Below are 23,868 nucleotides of genomic sequence, written 5' to 3'. Positions count from 1 at the left end.
GTACCGTGTCCCAGTGTCGCTGGCCAGTAGGCGTAGCACAGGAGTGTGACAGTGAGGAGCACCGCCCGCTCATGCGCAGCTCCGCGCACAGGCCGCCGCGCGACGACTTCATGTACGGTGAGTAGCCGAGTACCGTGTCCAGTGTCGCTGGCCAGTAGGCGTAGCACAGGAGTGTGACAGTGAGGAGCACCGCCCGCTCATGCGCAGCTCCGCGCACAGGCCGCCGCGCGACGACTTCATGTACGGTGAGTAGCCGAGTACCGTGTCCAGTGTCGCTGGCCAGTAGGCGTAGCACAGGAGTGTGACAGTGAGGAGCACCGCCCGCTCATGCGCAGCTCCGCGCACAGGCCGCCGCGCGACGACTTCATGTACGGTGAGTAGCCGAGTACCGTGTCCAGTGTCGCTGGCCAGTAGGCGTAGCACAGGAGTGTGACAGTGAGGAGCACCGCCCGCTCATGCGCAGCTCCGCGCACAGGCCGCCGCGCGACGACTTCATGTACGGTGAGTAGCCGAGTACCGTGTCCAGTGTCGCTGGCCAGTAGGCGTAGCACAGGAGTGTGACAGTGAGGAGCACCGCCCGCTCATGCGCAGCTCCGCGCACAGGCCGCCGCGCGACGACTTCATGTACGGTGAGTAGCCGAGTACCGTGTCCAGTGTCGCTGGCCAGTAGGCGTAGCACAGGAGTGTGACAGTGAGGAGCACCGCCCGCTCATGCGCAGCTCCGCGCACAGGCCGCCGCGCGACGACTTCATGTACGGTGAGTAGCCGAGTACCGTGTCCAGTGTCGCTGGCCAGTAGGCGTAGCACAGGAGTGTGACAGTGAGGAGCACCGCCCGCTCATGCGCAGCTCCGCGCACAGGCCGCCGCGCGACGACTTCATGTACGGTGAGTAGCCGAGTACCGTGTCCAGTGTCGCTGGCCAGTAGGCGTAGCACAGGAGTGTGACAGTGAGGAGCACCGCCCGCTCATGCGCAGCTCCGCGCACAGGCCGCCGCGCGACGACTTCATGTACGGTGAGTAGCCGAGTACCGTGTCCAGTGTCGCTGGCCAGTAGGCGTAGCACAGGAGTGTGACAGTGAGGAGCACCGCCCGCTCATGCGCAGCTCCGCGCACAGGCCGCCGCGCGACGACTTCATGTACGGTGAGTAGCCGAGTACCGTGTCCAGTGTCGCTGGCCAGTAGGCGTAGCACAGGAGTGTGACAGTGAGGAGCACCGCCCGCTCATGCGCAGCTCCGCGCACAGGCCGCCGCGCGACGACTTCATGTACGGTGAGTAGCCGAGTACCGTGTCCAGTGTCGCTGGCCAGTAGGCGTAGCACAGGAGTGTGACAGTGAGGAGCACCGCCCGCTCATGCGCAGCTCCGCGCACAGGCCGCCGCGCGACGACTTCATGTACGGTGAGTAGCCGAGTACCGTGTCCAGTGTCGCTGGCCAGTAGGCGTAGCACAGGAGTGTGACAGTGAGGAGCACCGCCCGCTCATGCGCAGCTCCGCGCACAGGCCGCCGCGCGACGACTTCATGTACGGTGAGTAGCCGAGTACCGTGTCCAGTGTCGCTGGCCAGTAGGCGTAGCACAGGAGTGTGACAGTGAGGAGCACCGCCCGCTCATGCGCAGCTCCGCGCACAGGCCGCCGCGCGACGACTTCATGTACGGTGAGTAGCCGAGTACCGTGTCCAGTGTCGCTGGCCAGTAGGCGTAGCACAGGAGTGTGACAGTGAGGAGCACCGCCCGCTCATGCGCAGCTCCGCGCACAGGCCGCCGCGCGACGACTTCATGTACGGTGAGTAGCCGAGTACCGTGTCCAGTGTCGCTGGCCAGTAGGCGTAGCACAGGAGTGTGACAGTGAGGAGCACCGCCCGCTCATGCGCAGCTCCGCGCACAGGCCGCCGCGCGACGACTTCATGTACGGTGAGTAGCCGAGTACCGTGTCCAGTGTCGCTGGCCAGTAGGCGTAGCACAGGAGTGTGACAGTGAGGAGCACCGCCCGCTCATGCGCAGCTCCGCGCACAGGCCGCCGCGCGACGACTTCATGTACGGTGAGTAGCCGAGTACCGTGTCCAGTGTCGCTGGCCAGTAGGCGTAGCACAGGAGTGTGACAGTGAGGAGCACCGCCCGCTCATGCGCAGCTCCGCGCACAGGCCGCCGCGCGACGACTTCATGTACGGTGAGTAGCCGAGTACCGTGTCCAGTGTCGCTGGCCAGTAGGCGTAGCACAGGAGTGTGACAGTGAGGAGCACCGCCCGCTCATGCGCAGCTCCGCGCACAGGCCGCCGCGCGACGACTTCATGTACGGTGAGTAGCCGAGTACCGTGTCCAGTGTCGCTGGCCAGTAGGCGTAGCACAGGAGTGTTCATTGAATACCGTAGATGCAGCAAAATTTGTATGGCAATGTTCAAAATCGTTCACACGTCTAGACAATTTCCCTACATAGACGCCGTGCGAACGAAATTGAAAGTTGCTTAAATTTAATGTCGCTATGATATTTAAACCTTATCATATTAATACAGCATTTTTTTTACTGTTTTTATATTTTAAAGTCGGTAATACCTTTTTTTTTTTGCAGCCGGCACACCGTCGCCGGCGACATCGGGCACGTCGGGCTCCGGCGCGTCGGGCGGCGACGAGCCCGCGGCGCCCGACGAGCGCCGCCGCCGCGACTAGCGCCGCCGACACGACACCCCTCCGACACTGGCGCAAACTGCACTCCAAGCGTTTACAAAGGGATAACTAGTTATTTTTTTATATCCCGCATTTAAGTTCGAATGACCAATTTACTAAGATTGTACTAAAATTTGTCCTAAAATAATAGGTTGGAATAACTGGCAAACGGACGGTTATCGGAGTGTCCGGGATATACGAGTGCTCGTTTTGCTCTACATCACGGCGTGTCTACACAGAACGAAGCCGCCTCGCGAGGAAATTGCATTGCATTGTATCGCTAAGCAACTCTGTCGGTGGAGACGTGCCTCGGCAGAGGCATTGCGGCCCAGGCACGTCTACACAGCGCAACTTGCTTCGCGCGGCAATTTCCCCGCGAGGCAACTCGTTCTGTGTGGACCCGTCTTATAAGCTAATCTACCATATAACGCTCGTTTTACTGTTATCCCTGTCTTTATTATCTCTACGTCAAGACCCACGCATGCCCCAAACTTATCCGACAACGGGATTATTTCACTGGTGTTCTTAGCGTGAAACGAGGCAAAAGGCGCAGTGTAACTAGTATGAAAACGAAACCCTTGCGATATAGTTGACAAACTTTACACGCTGCTAAAACCACAAGACTTCAAAAACATTGACCATATTTTAAAAGGTTTTGCAAAGTGTATAACCAACGCAACTGTGGAATCTTCGTTCGTTTTCATCCTAGTCGTCTGAATGGAAGTTTATGTATCCTAAATGACGAGAGAGAAGAGATCCACTGTCCTACAATTTTTCTCGAATATTTCATCGTTTTAAAATTTTATTTGTACCATAATAGCTTCGTAATCTTCACGAATACAAATCTTATTACAGTATTAAGTAAATTTTAAACGTTTGATAGATTTTAAAGATTTTTTGGTTACTTTTACTAGCCCATCAAATAAATTGTCTTAAATTTTATGATGTTCTAAAGTTTTTATCGTATTCGAGAGGGAGTGTGGGCCGTGTGGAGGTTGCGCGATGTTGTCGCGCTATTAAGTTAGGCGCTTCGCCAGCATTTACTGTTGATTTTTTTGATTCTTAATTATTTACGAATGTAGCCGATTGATATCCGTATTTCTTGAAATGTAAGGTTGAAATTTAACCGTCTAACCTTTTTGATACTTGATGGAAATACGGATACCGATGAATTGCAACCGAATGCACTTAATGCTTAGCACTTTAGTTAGTAATTATTCTTCTATTTTTAGTGTAGCATTTGCTTCAGGTTGCAATTTATGCTACAAAAAATCGACTATATTTATATTAATTTATATTTAGCTGAAGTTTCAACTGTTTTCTTAGCCAAATCGTTGAAAGTTCAGCCACACGGAAGTTACATATGTATAATTTATTTACCGTTGATTATTTTGTTAATTTTTCTATGTAATATGCCAAATACGCCTTTCGCGTAGAAATGTTCCTTAGACAATTTTACATACAGTGCCTAATTAGACGTAGGATTTTACGGTTTTTAATGTGCCTGTAGCCCAGTTTTAACGTTTTAAAGGGCCTTTAAATATTCGGTCGAATTTGGAATTTTTATAGTGTTTTAGATCGTCGAATCATGAAATGTTGATTTTAACTTTGCTTATTTGATTTTTAAAAAGTATACAATTAAACTGTTATTGCAAATAAACTATTTAAATAATGAATTTGATTTTAATTTAGTATCTTTGTTAACTACACCCCTTCACATCCTCAAGACAGAGTCGACCGTCCAGTGGCGCCCTCATTAGGGGAATTGTTTTCTCGTAAACAAATTAGTTTCTTGGTGGTAACATTTTTCCGTATAGTCGAAAGTAAGCTATAACCCCCTTATTCATAAACGTAAAGTTACGATGCCGCTAATCATCGTTTCTCCCTTTCCGACGTATTAGTATGATGGAAAGGGACAAACTATGATTAGCGGCATCGTAACTTTAGTACACGTTTATGAATAAGGGGGTAAAACTATATCGCATAGCTCAAGGGATTAATTTCTGTATAAATCTGTGTATTATTATAGTTGTCTGATTTATACAGAAATTGGTTTATTAGAAAATTCAATTCCCCTATTGAGGGCGCCACTGGACGATCGACTAAGTGTAACTAAAGTGGAGGACCCGCGTGAAATCGCCTTTTCATACAAACGTAGTCCTCATTTTCCTCTGGATATTAACAACAGCTATGCCCCAACGTTTGATTTTTTCGAATTTTTAATGGAAGCAATTGAAATTTTGTATGAAAACTGTTTTTCGCTTCAAATTTTAATCATAGCTATGGTTACTATACATCAAATTATGTAAAAATATTTTTCATACTGTCAATATCCAGAGGGGAAAGTGGGGACTACGTTTGTATGGGGAAGCGGCCGTCCCCTTTCCTCTTATTTAAGCAGCTTGAAAAAACTTCATGGATATAGTATAGCATGTGTATGTAGTGTAGTCTTGTCTTGGCGCCGTTCCGTGGAGCAAGAGTTGGGTGTATTGGGGATGGGGTGGGAGGAGGTTACCCAAGCTGCCCAGGACCGGAGTCAGTGGAAGAAAATGGTTCGAGCCCTACACCCCAGCAGGGGGTAACAGGATGAAAAGAAGATGTAGTGTAGTAGTGTATACTTAAGATTAATTAAGGGCGACTGACTTAACCACTGGGCCGATACAGACCGACTGCAATTTGTATAGGAACTGCACGCCAGCTGCGACATCGGCGTGCAGTTCCCATACACGTTGCAGTTTGTCTCTACCGGCCCACAACATTGGTCTTAGGGACGGGCTTATTTCAATTTCCATAGGAGTTCTAATTAAATAACCGGTTAAAGTTACCCGGCCTTTTTTTGCAGGCAACGCGGTTTTAGTTAACAATAGACAAAGGATAAGCCGTTGGGGGGCCAGCTACAATGCTAACAACTATAGGTATTGCCATCTCATTCTTGCAAGACTGCAAGTACAGTCGGGTGAAAGCCGTAACTATGCGTGTGAGGTGGTCTAAATTATATGTACTAGCTTCTTCACTTAATATTAAACCTAGTTCAAAATAACCTGAGCATAAGTTTCAGATCATTTTGGACACCTCTATACAATTAATATGCGGATGAATGAATATATAAACGCCAAGGTATGTTTTACAAGCTTTATTGTCTTGTAGGTATACTTATACAGTGTGTCCCTAGCCATTGGACAAAGACGAAATGTACATATGCATTAGGGTATTTAGAACAAGTGTACAAAGTATCATAACAACCGGTGTAGCGGTTTCGAAGAAAATAACAAATTAAGTACCATTTTTTACTTTGGAGCAGCCTGTATGTGTTAGTAGCTCCTAAGGTAATATCCTCGAAGAATAGTATGGAACCTTCTTCGACCTTTTTGATTATCTTTTTTATTTATGACACTAATAAGCTTCTGACTTTTGAATAATGTCATCATTATCAAATATTTCGAATATGGAGTGTGGAATTAAGAGGAGTGGCATCTCTTATGGTAGAACTGTTGCAAAAGTGTCCAGCTGTAAGCTATAAATAATAGTTCCAAAACTCTCCAGAATAGCGCTAGAGTAGCTAAGAACCTAGGCGTTATTGACGGAGTGACGTGCGCTGTCTATGATTTCATTTTTTTGTTCAAGTACTCTAGGTATTGTAGCGCCACCTATTTAAAGTTTTTTGATGACACTTTTTGGTACATGGAGATTTCGTTCCTTATTTCCACCTTCCGTAATTTCGAACAAATTGTCAAAAATACTGCCAAAGATTAACACAGTATGTTTCTTTTTGTTGTCGATTACTGCAAATAACTTTTGTTCGAAAAAAATATTGTTTTATCTTTTGTTCTAATTAAAAAAATATTAACGCAGAGCATTCCTGAGAAGTAACCCCACGTGGGATTTCAGGGTTTGTCCAATGGCTAAGGTCAACCTGTATGTATTATTTACACATAGTAAGTCCGATAAGAAGTTATGGTGCATTTCGTGTATTCAATCGAATTGTTTAAGTACAGCTGTCAAGGACATGATTTAAAATATTAAATATTAGCTTTTTATTATTTAGTTCACATGCATTCAGTTAAATCTTTTTTTACAATAATAAAAACTAAAAGATTCCAGAAAAGTAACATATCGTCAAGTGAAGTGACAGCCAAAACTCTGTAACTACTACCACAAATTCAGTCACAGTGAACCATACTGGTAACAAAACTAGGTTGATTTTTGTTTAATTATTTTTAAGCAGTTGGAGAGTTTTGGTTGTCATCTGGCGATATTGGAGCTGCATATTTGGTCTGGTTGTACCATATATACGATAGTTTTTTGAAGTGAAAACTTCTTTAGCGGCGCTGTGCATTTTTTGTGATGGGGAAAAAATGTTAAACTCGCGACAGGTCACGTGACCGGCAGATTCGACAGATTGAAAATTCGTAAGACGGACACGTGACCTGATTGAAAAACTGTTACAATGTCATTGAAGCCAGTAGAGTCTTTGAAATTATGGATGGAAGTTGATTTTTCTGAGAGATAAACTTTTTAATGTTAAATAATTGTAATAGTTTTGAATTGTTAAATTTTAGTGTAATATAAATTGTTATGTTTGTGTACGATAGCGCAATAAATTAATATTGTATTTTACCACATAAATAGTACTTTTATACTGATAATTTAAGCAATTCGTGCAAAATTATTCCTTAACCATTCGAAAATATAAAAAATGCATAACATTAATATTCAAGTTTTCACTTCTGCCGGCACTCCCGGAGTGCAGCTCGTTGGTTTTTTTCTTATAAGTAACCATAAGTATACTCGTGGCGTGCGGGTAAAGCTGTGTAACACATGGTGTTTATGTTGGTATGCTGTAGTTTTTTTGGATATGGAACATCTTTAAATTTTTTTTTAAACGATTGTAGTGTCATCTCTGCGCTTTTATACTCAATCGTAGGGATGTAAGGTTGTGGAGTTAACTCGGACCGATAATTGAAGTGCAGGTGTTCAGTCGTTCATGCTGAGCTCGAAGCTCATGCTCATGTCGGAGTGGTCGGTGCCGTCGCCGGCGCCGGCGTGGCCCGGCGTGGCCGGCGTGGCCGGCGTGGCCGGCGTGGCCGGCGTGGGCGGCAGGGAGATCTCCACGGGGCCGAACGGGAAGGCTGGAATTTCTTCTTCTGTAACAAAAGTGTTCATATTTATGTTTGAAATAGATTCTCTGCTGGTCAATAAAATAATAGGAATATCTTTTTGCAATGAAAATAATTACAATAAACCTTTTGGCAAAAATTAAAAAAGTTGGATAATAGGTGGGTCCACACAGATGTTCTCGCGCGCAGGTTTGTGCGCGAGAACATTGCCTCGCGCGTATGCTCGCTCTTGTGGACCCGCTTATTCGGTCTTTCTTTAACTTTCTTTAACGTGACTGTTAATTTTTTTGAAACTGTAAGTAGACGGGGTCTGCCCACTATAGATAGGTCTCGTTTGCATAGCATCAGGAAGCAATCCAATAAACTCTAGGGCGAAACATTAGTCCTATGCTAAGCAAAGCACAAAAAATCCATAAAGCACAGTAAGCTCGTTATCCAGCAGCGCCAGTCACATTATCCGGAATCCGGATCCTAAATAGGGAAGTATATAACCACGTGATAATGCATACAAAAAGAGAAATCGTTTTCTTCTATAAGTTTCAACTTCTATAGTAGATTATAGAACTAGGAGAGGCCGGAAATCCGCTCAAAGATGGACGAGTGAGCCTACCCCGAAAATCGTATATTGTGGGTATCTTTTTCTTTTACTCTTAAGGGCCCTCCACACTCGTGCGCGAATCGAGGCGTGAAGCCGCGAACGTGAGTGTGGATGGCCCTCGCGTCGATTTCGCAGATTGTTCACGCCTTCGCGCCTTATGCCCCGTTTGTTGTCGGTATTTGGCCCGCGTCAAAGGAGACGCGAAGAGCGAACTTGCAAGACTCCACACTCGCAATCGCTTCGCGCCGCGATTCGCTCACCAGTCGGTTAATCTGTGAACTGTTATAATCTTCTATGGCGGCTACTGGGACAGCGCGAGGCACAGGCCGCGCGCGGCGCACGTTACAACACCCACCCGTCAGCGCCGCGTCCAGCCGGTCCACTATAGCATCGAGCAGCGCCAGGGACACCACGTCGTCGGGGTCCTTGGAGAGCGCGGCGTGCAGCGCGCCGGCCGCGTCCCGCTCGCGGCCCAGCAGCGCGAGGCACAGGCCGCGCGCGGCGCACGTTACAACACCCACCCGTCAGCGCCGCGTCCAGCCGGTCCACTATAGCATCGAGCAGCGCCAGGGACACCACGTCGTCGGGGTCCTTGGAGAGCGCGGCGTGCAGCGCGCCGGCCGCGTCCCGCTCGCGGCCCAGCAGCGCGAGGCACAGGCCGCGCGCGGCGCACGTTACAACACCCACCCGTCAGCGCCGCGTCCAGCCGGTCCACTATAGCATCGAGCAGCGCCAGGGACACCACGTCGTCGGGGTCCTTGGAGAGCGCGGCGTGCAGCGCGGCGGCCGCGTCCCGCTCGCGGCCCAGCAGCGCGAGGCACAGGCCGCGCGCGGCGCACGTTACAACACCCACCCGTCAGCGCCGCGTCCAGCCGGTCCACTATAGCATCGAGCAGCGCCAGGGACACCACGTCGTCGGGGTCCTTGGAGAGCGCGGCGTGCAGCGCGCCGGCCGCGTCCCGCTCGCGGCCCAGCAGCGCGAGGCACAGGCCGCGCGCGGCGCACGTTACAACACCCACCCGTCAGCGCCGCGTCCAGCCGGTCCACTATAGCATCGAGCAGCGCCAGGGACACCACGTCGTCGGGGTCCTTGGAGAGCGCGGCGTGCAGCGCGGCGGCCGCGTCCCGCTCGCGGCCCAGCAGCGCGAGGCACAGGCCGCGCGCGGCGCACGTGGCGGCGCGCGCGGGCCGCAGCGCCAGCGCGCGCTCGTGCCAGGCGAGCGCCTCGCCCAGCTGGCCCAGCTTGCGGCACGCGTGCCCCAGCGCGTCCAGCGTCGCCGCCCAGCGCGGGTGCATGCTCTCGCTCTGGAACGACACATTTTTCGATTGACTCGTATGTAACCCAAGCTATGATTGCGTACTTTTCATGTATGGGCTCCCAACTCGACTATAATATTAATTTCGATACGCTTTAGTCAACTATTAAATAAAAACCTTACCCTACGTAACCTTAAACTTCGTCCAAAAGAGTGGTATGGGCACTGTGAACGTCATCCCGCTTAGTGTGGTAGGGCACAGCACAGCGGATGTCATTCCAGATCTAGAGCAGAGCCCAATTGGGGAAGTACTTACCTACCTTAGAGAAACCTTAGAGTACCTTACAGAAAACCGCATCCAAATAACACTAGACCCTACTCATAGTGTTGTGTTCCTGCCGGTGAGTAATGATGCCAGAGCTCAACGAGGGTGTGGTGTGTTAGGGTCGGCAACGCACATGTAACTCCTCTGGAGTTGCAGGCGTACATAAGCTACGGAGACTGCTTACCGTCAGGCGGGACATATGCTTGTTGGCCACAAACGTAGTATTTTTTTTTGTAACAATAATGAAAATAATGTATATCATACCCCTATAGTATCTCACATCTCTTTGTCCCATTCTTACCTCGCCTCTTATCTCGGGCGGAGCTTGTAACACTGTCAGTCACAACCCTTTAGCCGCTCGAGGTTGTTCCGTGCTTCCCGCCTCGTGAGGCAACATCATAACGTGAGTTATAGTATCTCACACCTGTTTGTCCCATTCTTACCTCGCCTCTTACCTCGGGCGCGACTTGTAACACTATCAGTCACAACCCTTTAGCCGCTCGAGGTTGTCCCGTGCTTCCCGCCTCGTGAGGTAACATCATGAGGCGAGTTATAGTATCTCACACCTGTTTGTCCCATTCTTACCTCGCCTCTTACCTCGGGCGCGGCTTGTAACGCCGCCAGCCACAACTCTTTAGCCGCTCGAGGATGTCCCGTGCTTCATGCCTCGTGAGGTAACATCAAAACGCGAGTTATAAATATTATAGGACGTTATTACACAAATTGGCTAAGTCCCACAGTAAGCTCCAGGTTGTCCCGTGCTTCCCGCCTCGTGAGGCAACATCATAACGCGAGTTATAGTATCTCACACCTGTTTGTCCCATTCTTATCTCGGACGCGTCTTGTAACGCCGCCAGCCACAGCTCTTTAGCCGCTCGAACTTGTTCCGTGGCAACATCATAACGCGAGTTATAGTATCTCACACCTGTTTGTCCCATTCTTACCTTGCCTCTTATCTCGGGCGCGGCTTGTAACGCCGCCAGCCACAGCTCTTTAGCCGCTCGAGGTTGTCCCGCGGCGAAGGCAGCAGCCCCCGCCTCATGAGCTACATGAGGTTCTTTGACTACGCGAGCTATGGTGTCCCAGCCCTCTTCCTCACCCGTCTGAAAAAAATACAAGAGATTGTAAAACACGTTTTTCCACTCGTTAACTTTAACCCTTTGAGTGTCGCGACTATGGCGCTTCGTGTGATTATGACGTAATGCACGAAGGTCGGGTTGTACCCGCACGCGTCAGTTGACGTCTTCTGACGTCAGTTGACGTCTCTGGCGATCAAACAGTTAATAAAATTAAACTAAAATTACTTTGTTTTGTCTATGGAGCTCCCAAATCAACTTTAAGTAATTATTTTACATTATTGTGAAGACATAACCTCCATTCATAGATGGTCAGTTAAAGTTTTGGTAATTAGTATGTCCTAAGGTATGTATGTATGTTTTAAATGTATAAAAGAATGTAATGAATTTTCGATTGTAGCAAGTTGGTTACTAAATTCTGTTACTGCAATAATCTTTATCTACATAAAATATACGAACGAAAGTTGAATAAACTATATATTAAAATGAAGTACACAAAATCAGGAATTACATATGACAATATCATTGAAAATGGCCTCCTCTGGCCTTGACACAGGCCCTCAAACGACGAGGCCAGTCATCAATAGCGGCACGCACGATTGTCATGTCTAATTCCGTCACTGTCTTAACTATGGCTCGCTTGAGGGAGTCAAGACTTGTGTGAGGTTTAGCACAGGCTTTCTCCTCAATAACCTGCCATATGGCATAATCCAGGGGGTTAAGGTCCGGGCAGGAGGACGGCCAGTCTTCGTGGGCAATAAAGTCAATTTTGTTCCTTCGAAACCAGGCTTGAGTTGTTTTTGCCTTATGTCCAGGAGCTGAGTCCTGTTGAAAGACCCATGGCTGGTTTTGAAATAGGGTGTGGCTTAAGGGCTTCACTATTGGTTCGAGAACGGTTTCCTGGTAAAGTTTGGCCCCATTTTTCACACCTTTTTCACAGAAATGAACGGTGGCAAAATTGTGGCGGTTACAACATTCTTCAATGGTAAAAAAAGTCATCTGTGAATAGTATTTTTTCGGTGGCTATTTTGTGCGTACCGCTTCAATAGCACGCGACTTCTCTCTAGCCTCATAGTCTTTAATCGTCCATTAAGCAAATGACCTTTTTGTCTGCGGTCAGCGTGTAGTCCAAGGTCTTCATTGATAACTTTTTTAGGGAGCTTCTCTTCACAGACATCTGTATCGCCAACAACTTTTGCTTCCGGACGGGGTTTCTTGCAATTCTCGCCTTCACTGCCTTTATTAGAGTTGGGGTCCGAACGGTGCGTGGTCTTCCAGACCTCTTGCGCGGTCATCGAAGCTCTGAGTACTATTGTATCTATTAATTGTGCGATAAACAAATTGTTGTTGATTTTTAGGTTTTCAAGCAATTTCAATTTAAAATCATGTTTCCACATTTGTGCAACGCAATTACTGCGATACGATTCTCTTTTAGGCCCCAATTAATTATAGATACGACGACATAAGCGTTATGTGTGGTATATAATTATAGCTCACAAATCCACCACATTATGTCATTTTTTATTTTTTCGGTAGCATTTCTTTTAACGGAAATAAAGGGGTTACAAATCGAGTAACAGAACTTAGTAACCAACTAGGTAAATATGTATAATTAAAAACAATGAACTTACCTTGTGTATGTTTAATATACTTAACATCGAGACGACCTGTAACTATTGTTATTAATAAATTTTCATTGAATTTTTATTCCTACCTCTATACACGAGTGCAGCGTGGCGGCGCGCAGCAGGAAGCGCTCGCACATGGTGAAGTTGTTCAGCAGCGCGCACTCCACGCCCACGTACAACGGCGGCAAGTGGCTGCCTGCCATTAGTTGACTAGCCTGAAACAATATCAATATTTAATCAATAAATAAATATTATAGGACATTGGGGCTTGTGCACGAATCACGCGAGGTTTTTTCGGCTACTTTTTGACCCCCCTCCCCCTTGGTGATATTTGGTGAAGTTCTTAGCTAACCCCCCCCTCCTCCACATAACCTCACGCGTATTTTTTTTTAATTTTCATTCGACCTAATTCTAAGATAAATAGTATTGTATAGAGTAAATCTTGTTTATAGACTTGCTAATTTGAAGTGCCCAGTGAAGGTTTATTTTTAATACTGGACTATCTTTATTTCTTATGAAATTTTCCACAATTTTAAGAGTTCCCAACTTTCCAGTAACTCTTCGCAACTTATACTTTTGTAATTCAGCCCTTCGCATCATCTTAAACTGCAACACCTTGAAGTATAAGGAGTCGGAGTTCTGGAGTGCGGAATTCGGAAGTCAGAGTTCGCGAGATAGATCGATGTCATTGTCAAAGTAAATAAATAAATATTATAGGACATTATTTTACAAATTGACCAAGTCCCACAGTAAGCTCAATAAGGCTTGTGTTGTAGGTACCTAGATAACGATGTATATAATTATAAATACTTAAATACACAGAAAACACCCATGACTCAGAAACAAATATCGTGTTCGTCACACAAATAAATACTTTTACCAGGATTTGAACCCGGGACCATCGGCTTCTTAGGCAGGGTCACTACCACTAGGCCAGACCGGTCGTCAAACAAGTATACAAGGAGCCCAAGACCGTGAAAAATGGCGTGTTGATGAGGAGATGTAGGTATACCCAACAGTGGGTGAAAAGTGCTTGAAGAGGAGATACCTTGAAATACGCCGCCATGGCCTGGTCGTGCTCGTTGTCGGCCGCGAAGCTGTGGCCCTGCGCCAGCCAGGCACAGCCTGCGCCGGGTTCTAAGCTCTTCGCTTTGCTCAGGTACCGCCGCGCTAACTCGTTCTTGCCTGTAAATAGTAGAAATCGTCAAAAACCGTTGGACATATATTCTCCTGAACAGTCGGAAAAACTTACAAATCTACAAGTCAAATAATTCGAATTTGCACTCACCACAGCGAAAATAAATGGACTTGAATAAAAAAAATGCGCTGGTGGCCTAGCGGTACGAGCGTGCGACTTGCAATCCGCGGGATTGGGATTAGTTGTCAAGCGGACTCTAGGCTCTCATGAGCCGTGGCAATTCGAATGAAACCTATTCATCATCATCATTCTGCCTTTTTCCTAACATCAATTGGGGTGGGGCCTTCTTGTGCGTCTACGCCAGGACAATCTATCCCGTGTTGTCAGTGGTGGGATGTTTTGCGTCTTCAGGTATCTTTTGACCCTGGACCACGAGGAAGCCGGTCTGCTGCCTGTTCTTTGCTTGGTGGTGATATTGAGCACGTTTTTCACGAAATAGTTGTCGCCCCGTCCCGTTTCGAACGTACCTATTAAGTAATAGTAGCATCCAACAGCGAACCAAGAAGTCCACGAGTTGGGATACGCATCCACCAGGGCATGAGCGAAGGCGAAGAGCTCAGCGCTCTTCTTCAGCTCCACTAAGCAGGCCGCTCTGATAGGGGTAGCTGATAGTCTGAGACGAGTCCAATGCATTGAGAGTCTTAAGTCCGGTTGTAGATGGCCGGTGTTTTCGCCGGAAATCGGACCGTGTTACGCGACTACGTCCGGTTTTGTACATGGCTACCGACAGCTACACCCAAGAAAACCAGACATCGTCGCCGAAACCGGACAATTGTCCGGCGAAAACACCGGCCATCTACAACCGGCCTTAGCCTACGTTTCAAAGGGTTCAACATACCTATTAAATAATAGTAGCATCCAACAGCGAACCAAGAAGTCCACGAGTTGGGATACGCATCCACCAGGGTATGAGCGAAGGCGAAGAGCTCGGCGCTCTTCTTCAGCTCCACTAAGCAGGCCGCGCGGACCGGGGCGGCGCACCACGGATCCACGGCGTCGAAAGTCTTTAGCCTACGTTTCAAAGGGTTCAAACATACCTATTAAATAATAGTAGCATCCAACAGCGAACCAAGAAGTCCACGAGTTGGGATACGCATCCACCAGGGTATGAGCGAAGGCGAAGAGCTCGGCGCTCTTCTTCAGCTCCACTAAGCAGGCCGCGCGGACCGGGGCGGCGCACCACGGATCCACGGCGTCGAAAGTCTTTAGCCTACGTTTCAAAGGGTTCAAACATACCTATTAAATAATAGTAGCATCCAACAGCGAACCAAGAAGTCCACGAGTTGGGATACGCATCCACCAGGGTATGAGCGAAGGCGAAGAGCTCGGCGCTCTTCTTCAGCTCCACTAAGCAGGCCGCGCGGACCGGGGCGGCGCACCACGGATCCACGGCGTCGAAAGTCTTTAGCCTACGTTTCAAAGGGTTCAAACATACCTATTAAATAATAGTAGCATCCAACAGCGAACCAAGAAGTCCACGAGTTGGGATACGCATCCACCAGGGTATGAGCGAAGGCGAAGAGCTCGGCGCTCTTCTTCAGCTCCACTAAGCAGGCCGCGCGGACCGGGGCGGCGCACCACGGATCCACGGCGTCGAAAGTCTTTAGCCTACGTTTCAAAGGGTTCAAACATACCTATTAAATAATAGTAGCATCCAACAGCGAACCAAGAAGTCCACGAGTTGGGATACGCATCCACCAGGGTATGAGCGAAGGCGAAGAGCTCGGCGCTCTTCTTCAGCTCCACTAAGCAGGCCGCGCGGACCGGGGCGGCGCACCACGGATCCACGGCGTCGAAAGTCTTTAGCCTACGTTTCAAAGGGTTCAAACATACCTATTAAATAATAGTAGCATCCAACAGCGAACCAAGAAGTCCACGAGTTGGGATACGCATCCACCAGGGTATGAGCGAAGGCGAAGAGCTCGGCGCTCTTCTTCAGCTCCACTAAGCAGGCCGCGCGGACCGGGGCGGCGCACCACGGATCCACGGCGTCGAAAGTCTTTAGCCTACGTTTCAAAGGGTTCAAACATACCTATTAAATAATAGTAGCATCCAACAGCGAACCAAGAAGTCCACGAGTTGGGATACGCATCCACCAGGGTATGAGCGAAGGCGAAGAGCTCGGCGCTCTTCTTCAGCTCCACTAAGCAGGCCGCGCGGACCGGGGCGGCGCACCACGGATCCACGGCGTCGAAAGTCTTTAGCCTACGTTTCAAAGGGTTCAAACATACCTATTAAATAATAGTAGCATCCAACAGCGAACCAAGAAGTCCACGAGTTGGGATACGCATCCACCAGGGTATGAGCGAAGGCGAAGAGCTCGGCGCTCTTCTTCAGCTCCACTAAGCAGGCCGCGCGGACCGGGGCGGCGCACCACGGATCCACGGCGTCGAAAGTCTTTAGCCTACGTTTCAAAGGGTTCAAACATACCTATTAAATAATAGTAGCATCCAACAGCGAACCAAGAAGTCCACGAGTTGGGATACGCATCCACCAGGGTATGAGCGAAGGCGAAGAGCTCGGCGCTCTTCTTCAGCTCCACTAAGCAGGCCGCGCGGACCGGGGCGGCGCACCACGGATCCACGGCGTCGAAAGTCTTTAGCCTACGTTTCAAAGGGTTCAACATACCTATTAAATAATAGTAGCATCCAACAGCGAACCAAGAAGTCCACGAGTTGGGATACGCATCCACCAGGGTATGAGCGAACGCGAAGAGCTCAGCGCTCTTCTTCAGCTCCACTAAGCAGGCCGCGCGGACGGGCGCGGCGCACCACGGGTCCACGGCGTCGAGCGCGCGCAGGGCGCCGGGCCAGTCGCAGGCCGCCGCCAGCCGCCGCGCGCGCGACGCGCCCGCCTCCGCCGTGCGCGCGCGGACCGCTTCCGTTGACGATGATATCTGGACACGTGGAACTATCATTCATATATATCTAAGGACGGGCATAAGCATGATGTTACTGCAGTGGTGTCACGACGCCGCAACGCGATTGGTTGATGAGTTCGCAACTACCGTACCGGATCACTTGTATCCTGTGGGGGCGTGGAATGCCGATAGATCCGGTCCCGGTACGCGGCCCGCAGCAGCGCGCCCTCCGCGGCGCCCAGCTGGCTGCTGATGGGCAGAGAGTCCAGCAACTCTATCTCTGCAGGCAAAATACAACTTCATTTCATTCTTCACAATAGGGAATAATACGCAATACTCTGCGTAGGGGGCGCCACTAGCACAACCTGTAAACAAATGCACCGAAAATCAAACTTGAAAATAGAAACACAGGTGACTTCTTCTGTTTCAAATACAAATAAATATGACATTGATTATTTATCAAAAAACTGTTTAACACATTGGGTGCCGGGAACGGCTCTGTTCGTAGTCGCTTTCCTCTACAAAGCGGGAAAACGCTAGAATCGGCTACGCACGATAACGTTGGCACTAAATGCGTTATGTCACTCTATGGTTTACGGTTTGTGCTATTGCTGCCTTTACATTCATTATTACTGTATTTGGTGAAACGGAAGAGGTTACCTGTGTATCTATTTTCAAATTCAATTTTCGGCGCATTTTTTTATTTATTTATTATTTATTGAGAAACAAACAGTCTTAAAATAAACATATGAGCAACTTAGCTAATAGCTATGGATTGATTTCGTTATAGACCTATAGTTTCCTAATTTTAAATTATTCGATGTACAATTGAAAAAATAATAATAGTGTAAACTTATAGCGTACATAACAAAAGCGTAAATTTATATATAAAATATATATACATATATATATAATATTATATTTTCGATATTTTTATATTGTATTTTCGATATTTAAAAGGCAATCATGTAATGTAGATCAGTGGTCTCACCCTGTTTGTGTGTGAGCGGGGTCTGCCGGTGCAACAGCGCGAGGGCCTCCATACACGCGCAGTCGGCTCGGAGCGCGCTGCATAAAGCGGCTGAGGCCGCGTCTCGCCGCTCAAGCGAGGAGAGAGCTCGAGCTTGGGATACTAGCACGCCTGCTAATGCACGCTATGGAAAAAAAAGTAAACCAAGCATGCAAATGTTGGTCTATGCAGTCACCATGGCCTTTATTAATAGCTACTGTGGCCTAGAAAGAATGAAAGAGTTCAGTTCAAATAACTTTTAAATAACATAAATACGAGTATTAAGGTACAAGTTACATCTTCTTCCTCGCGTTGTCCCGGCATTTTGCCACGGCTCATGGGAGCCTGGGGTCCGCTTGACAACTAATCCCAAGATTTGGCGTAGGCACTAGTTGTTACGAAAGCTGTAATCAACTTAGTAACGGAAGTAATGTCTAATCTTAATAATGGTTATAAATGTGGCGGAGTATTCTGTGATCTGACAAAAGCGTTCGACTGTGTCGATCATAGGATACTTCTCGACAAACTAGAATATTACGGAGTTCGTGGCTCTGCACTGAGTCTCTTTGAGTCATATTTAACTAATCGCATTCAATATGTGGAAATATCGTATGGAGATTCTGAAAGCATAGCTCGTTCTGAAGAAGCTGTAGTAAAATACGGGGTCCCTCAGGGCTCTGTTCTTGGCCCATTATTATTTCTAATTTTCATAAACGATTTACCTCAATCTCTAACCTATGGAACACCTTATCTATACGCTGATGATACCAGTATAATTTTGAATGCGACCACCACCCATGAGTTTAATGCAATGATTAGAAAATGCTGGGAACAAATAGAAAATTGGTTTCGTAACAATGGCCTTAAAATCAATCACGAGAAAAGTTATTACACTATATTTCGACGTAGCCCTTAAAGTACCGACTTCGACTGTGATGTACCAATACAGAAGGCCGAATGTATTAAATTCCTAGGGGTGGAACTCGATCCTTATCTGAGATGGACCAACCAGATAGAATCCGTATGCAAAAGGCTGGCTAGTGCATGCTACTCTTTAAAAAGTCTTTCTAAAATAGCTGACATAACTATACTAAAAACTGTGTACTTTTCGTACTTCGAGAGTATTATCAGATATTGTATAGAAGTATGGGGTAACGGAACGAACATAAACTCTATACTACTTTTGCAAAAAAAGGCGCTACGAATTATTACTGGATCTAAAAACATACCAGTTACTCATCGTAATATGTTTATAAATCACAAAATCTTTACCGTTTACTGCATTGTATTTATATCGAATATGTGTGTATATCTATGTCAATCAAAATAACTATAGGAAAGCTGAAGAAACTCATAATTTTAATCTCCGAAATAAATCGAAATTTGTTCAGACTAAATCTAACTTTATCCACTTCAATAACAGCCTTAACAATATCGCAATCAAAATTTTTAATAAATTAAGTACCGACATAAAACAATGCAGTAAACCTTTGACATAAAAGTAAGAGATTATTTTATAAATAGACCATTCTACACTATTGACGAATATTTTGCCAACGCACTTGATTAAACTGTTCTATGGATACATTGTAAGGTTCACTTTTTATTATAATAATATTTGACATTCATATACCACAAGATTGATGTAATATATTGTAAATAATTGTATATACCCGTATAACTGTATTTGCATGTACATGTACTTATCGCAAATAAAATAATCTGAATCTGAATCTGAAAGCAACTGCCATCTGACCTTCCAACCCAGAGGGGTAAACTAGGCCTTGTTGGGATTAGTCCGGTTTCCTCACGATGTTTTCCTTCACCGAAAAGCGACTGGTAAATATCAAATGATATTTCGTACGTAAGTTCCGAAAAACTCATTGGTACGAGCCAGGGTTTGAACCCGAGACCTCCGGATTGCAAGTCGCACGCTCTTACCGCTAGGCCACCAGCGCTTCATTAAGGTACAAGTTACATCATAAGCTTTATAAGGGTTGTACCTACTGTGGTTACTGGACAACGAAGGTTCCGTACTTTTTAGTATTAAATACTGCTATAACAACAAATTTTGTTGTTATAGCAGCAACAGACATATATCATCTGTGAAAATTTCACAGATGATATATGTATTTTCTGTGGACAGACGGACGGAAAGCAGAGTCTTAGTAATAGGGTCCCGTTTTACCCTTTGGGTATGGAACCCTAAAAATATATAAATAAGACTTATATACATAAAAATATCCAAAGCTCAGGAAAAAATACTATTGCACACAAATAAATTTAAAAATACCCTTAGGACTAAACTGAAAGTCTCGAAAGGAACCTGAGAAGTTGAAAAACAACTTAAAATGAGCTTACATTGTGTGTCTGGTCACTCCGGGGCTCCAAAAGCGCGGGATCGCTCTCTTCGAAGAGTGCCAGCGCAGTGGCGGCCTCTTGCGCCGCTAGATGGGCGCGCATTGCTACACCAAGGCATAGTAAATGTTGTCTGCCGTAGAAAAAATTACATTATGTTTAAAACTTTTACTTCAGCGACCCGAATAAGCATTTTTTCTGTGAGCTAGTAAAAATCGAGGTGAAAGTATTATCGTCTCCAGCCTTGGAAAGTCTAAGCTAAGCTAATTAATACTTAAAAACAGTATTATCAGCAAAACATAAATAAGTGAGTAAAGTAAGTAAATATTTTTTATTGTACAACAAAGAAAAATAAATCTGCATAAATCCTTTGAGTGTTGCATCTGGGACATGGCTTAAGTATTACAAATTGTATCTATGAAACAAATGCAGTTCAATTTTATTTACAACTAGTCAAAAGTACAGTATGAACTGTTACTAAAAGAATGTGAACAAACAAATACAAAGTTTAAAAATATGGCCAATGATATGATAACATATTTATACTTCATAGTTTTGTTCAGCCTCAGCAGTCAGCCTATTATCTAAGTAGCGTGACTATGAGTCTAAACTCTAAAGCAGGGATCGTTATGGTATAATTATAAAGTATGGGGTTCTTCAAAAAAGGAGTGTACCGGTTTTTAATGGGTCGGCAACGCATGTAACACCTATGGAGTTATAGGCGTCCATAGGCTGCGGTGACTGTTTACCATCAGGCGAGCCGTATGCTTGTTTGCTACCATCGTGGTATAAAAAAAAAAAAAAAAAAATCATGAAGTATTCCAAATATTTCTTTAATATTCTAGAATGGTATTTACGTAAAGACAATGAATTATCAGATTACCTAAGTGAAATGCAAAAATATAAATAAACAACGAGATACCAAGGTTAATTTGTATGAAAAATTTATTGGTATTCAATCTCTGCTCTGAAGTGTACATACTTTATAGTTTAGATTGCTTAGAATAAATTTTATAAAAGTGGAAAAATTACTGCCTTGGGTGAGACTTGAACTTGATCTCTCAAGTCTCAAGTGGAAGTCTCACCCAAGGCAGTAATTTTTCTATTTTTAAAATTTATATTTTATATCTGCCAAGATACTTTCAGTGCATTGTTTCATACTCTACTATTGATGCTGAATGTACATTAGCTATGATAGATAGATAGAATACTCTTTGTTGTCACACCTCAGTAAAAGATATAGTTTAAGAAAATCAATTGATTAATGATAGAGGCAGACAACAGGCGGTCACGCTAAAAAGTGATCTCTTCTAGATAACCTTTGGGTAGCGGCAACAAAGCAATTAATCAAAGAGGTGTTGGAAGCTATGTTTATTGAACAATTGCTTACTTGTGTAAGCCTCTAGATGTGACAGCATAAGCGGCTCGATGGTACTCCCCTCGGGCCAACATGGCACTAGCGAGTAACCACACATCATCCCCACTTGCTGCGCCCGACCCACTGCCAGCCGCCGCTGCTGCATCCGCCCAGAACAGCGCACTTGTCCATAGACCCTTAAATACAGTAGCCGTAGCCGGTGTGGCTTTATTTGACGTTCATAAGCGTGTTGTAATATGCCTACTTGAATAATAAACTATCTCTTTATCTCTCAGTCTATTTAAACTAACTTTACACCAATTTAAATAGAATAAAGTGAGAGGGGGTCAATATAATGATGACAATGCCACACTTTATCATTACAAATGCTATGTAGAGTTATCTCGCTCACACTCTATTAGCTATAGTGGTTTTATTTTACAAATATTGATTTCAAAAAATTATGTGGGATAATGTTAGAGGTAAAGTTTATATGGAAGTGCTTTGATACTCCTAACTTGCAATTCTTTAAAAACTATTCAAAATAGATAACATCCAGGTATCCAAATAGTATTGGTAGGCTGGTGTTATGAAGACTATAATGCTAGGTTTTATATTGCACCGCACATTGATGTGTTCGCATCCAAGTGGTCACAATTCATACAAAAATGTAAACGAATATTTGAATCGCAGTATTAAGTAGTCTAATGTAGTGATTTTACATATTAGGTTAAGTAATAATGGTTAATATTAAGATTGTAATGTATTGGCGAACACTGTAATTACAATGTTTTTTGAATAATAAACAATATTCACAAGTCAAACGTTTCGTTGCTGTGAAAATAAAGTCGAAGAAGAAAAGAGCAGAACAAACATTCAATTGAAAAGTAATTATTGTTATTAGTAACATACCCTCCCAATGTTATAAGCTTTGGTTCAAAATTACGCGAGTAAATTTGTAACGAAATTGTATATTTACCAGTTCAGAGTACTGTTTGACTAGTGAACGCATAAAATCCACGTTCAGGCCATCGGTGCCGCCTCGAGAAGTAGATTCCGCTTTCGACATTTCATAAGACAAATTAATGTTGAATATTAACTTAAAGTAACTATTCTTAGACTTTGACTAGTAGATATTTCTATTTTTTTCAACTTGTAAGAAACTTAGAGACAGATCAAGTTTATTTAAGCTTAAATTGAGAGAATAACGTAATGTTTTGGTTGGTTTTGGTGTTGACCCGCCGACATCTTTCAAATAGTTGACAGTAGACATGTAGTTGACATTTTGCTTCTTTTTTTACCTCTTGAGAAACCTACAGACATAGGAGATTAAGCACATACAGCCAATAATTCTTGTATATCAAGTTAGTCATTTTTCTTAGTCCTAAGCTGTTTTATTTAAATATAATTTATTTACAGAGCACACTTAACCCCCTAAGAAGATTCTATACTTTTATTGAGTAATTACTAATTACAGTATGGCTGGTTAAAACATTTTTTATTTTATTTGTCGCGTTTTTCTACTGACGGAAATGCCTTCACAGACTCCATACTGAATCACACCCAACTTGTAAGTACAGTAGAAAAAGGCGCGGAATATAAATGATTCATGAAAAGTCAACTCTTTACGGCATTATTTTTTCTAATTTGCTGCCTTTTCCTCCTGATAAGGTCGCTGTGTCAGAATATAAGTGTCTCTAATTAAAAAAAACTAAACAACTGTTTCTGGGTCTTAGGAGCATACCTACTTACTTTACTCTTTGTTCAGGATCAGGAGGCTACAGGGCTTGTTATCGTTACACCTTCCCAAATTTAGTAACTGACGAGAGGAACACTGCAATACGTGAGAAACGATAGGATATATCTCTTAACGTGTCTCACGTATTTCGGTGTCCCTCTTGTCACTCATTAAATTATGAAAGATGTAACAAGCCCTTAAGGCCACCCCACAGCAGCATCTTTCGAGCGTTGGCGTCTAGTTAACTCTAATGCTTCTGCTCGACGAAACGTTAGCGAAACTGCGCAGCGCAGCGATGCTATTTTAAGTAACGCTGCTAGACGCCGACGCTCAATAGACGCTAGTATGGAGTAACCTTGTGGGAAGACTCGTCAACGTATTAACATCTCAGCTGCCCCAACTCGTCGGCTCGCCGTCAACTATTAAAGACGTCATAAGCACGTGATGACGTGACGGAAGCGGCTCAACACCTCGGAGCACCACCAGCCAATATTAACTCAAAATTTGCATCGAATTTGCCACATTTGTGGATAAAATGCAACTTTATCATCAGATTTGAATAATAAAGAACGCCATCACGAGTTGGTGTGGTGAATATTATATTGTATTCTGGATAGGTAACAAAAGGACTTTTATCGCTGACGCTGTTGAGGAAGATCCTGAAGACTGGCAGCATCTAGGACCTTTTC

General features: G+C 45.4%; 1 protein-coding gene across 1 annotated transcript; it reads right to left on the bottom strand.

The window, feature by feature from the left end:
- Positions 1–8,895: 8,895 nt before the first annotated feature.
- Positions 8,896–22,679, bottom strand: LOC133515783 (cell division cycle protein 16 homolog). The gene is made up of 10 exons (XM_061848366.1): positions 22,421–22,679; positions 21,475–21,638; positions 20,088–20,217; positions 17,709–17,871; positions 16,870–16,997; positions 16,486–16,753; positions 13,708–13,844; positions 12,746–12,874; positions 10,900–11,058; positions 8,896–9,679 (listed from the first exon to the last, which is right to left on the bottom strand). Exons 1-10 carry the CDS (start codon positions 22,508–22,510, stop codon positions 9,215–9,217), a joined length of 1,833 nt encoding a protein of 610 aa, XP_061704350.1. The 5' UTR covers positions 22,511–22,679; the 3' UTR covers positions 8,896–9,214.
- Between the last annotated feature and the right edge of the window lie 1,189 nt (positions 22,680–23,868).

This window comes from Cydia pomonella, chromosome 3, assembly GCF_033807575.1.
Source record: "Cydia pomonella isolate Wapato2018A chromosome 3, ilCydPomo1, whole genome shotgun sequence".
Lineage (NCBI taxonomy): Eukaryota > Metazoa > Arthropoda > Insecta > Lepidoptera > Tortricidae > Cydia > Cydia pomonella.
Note: the sequence above shows the minus strand (reverse complement) of the source record. Positions and strands in the feature narration are given on the sequence as shown.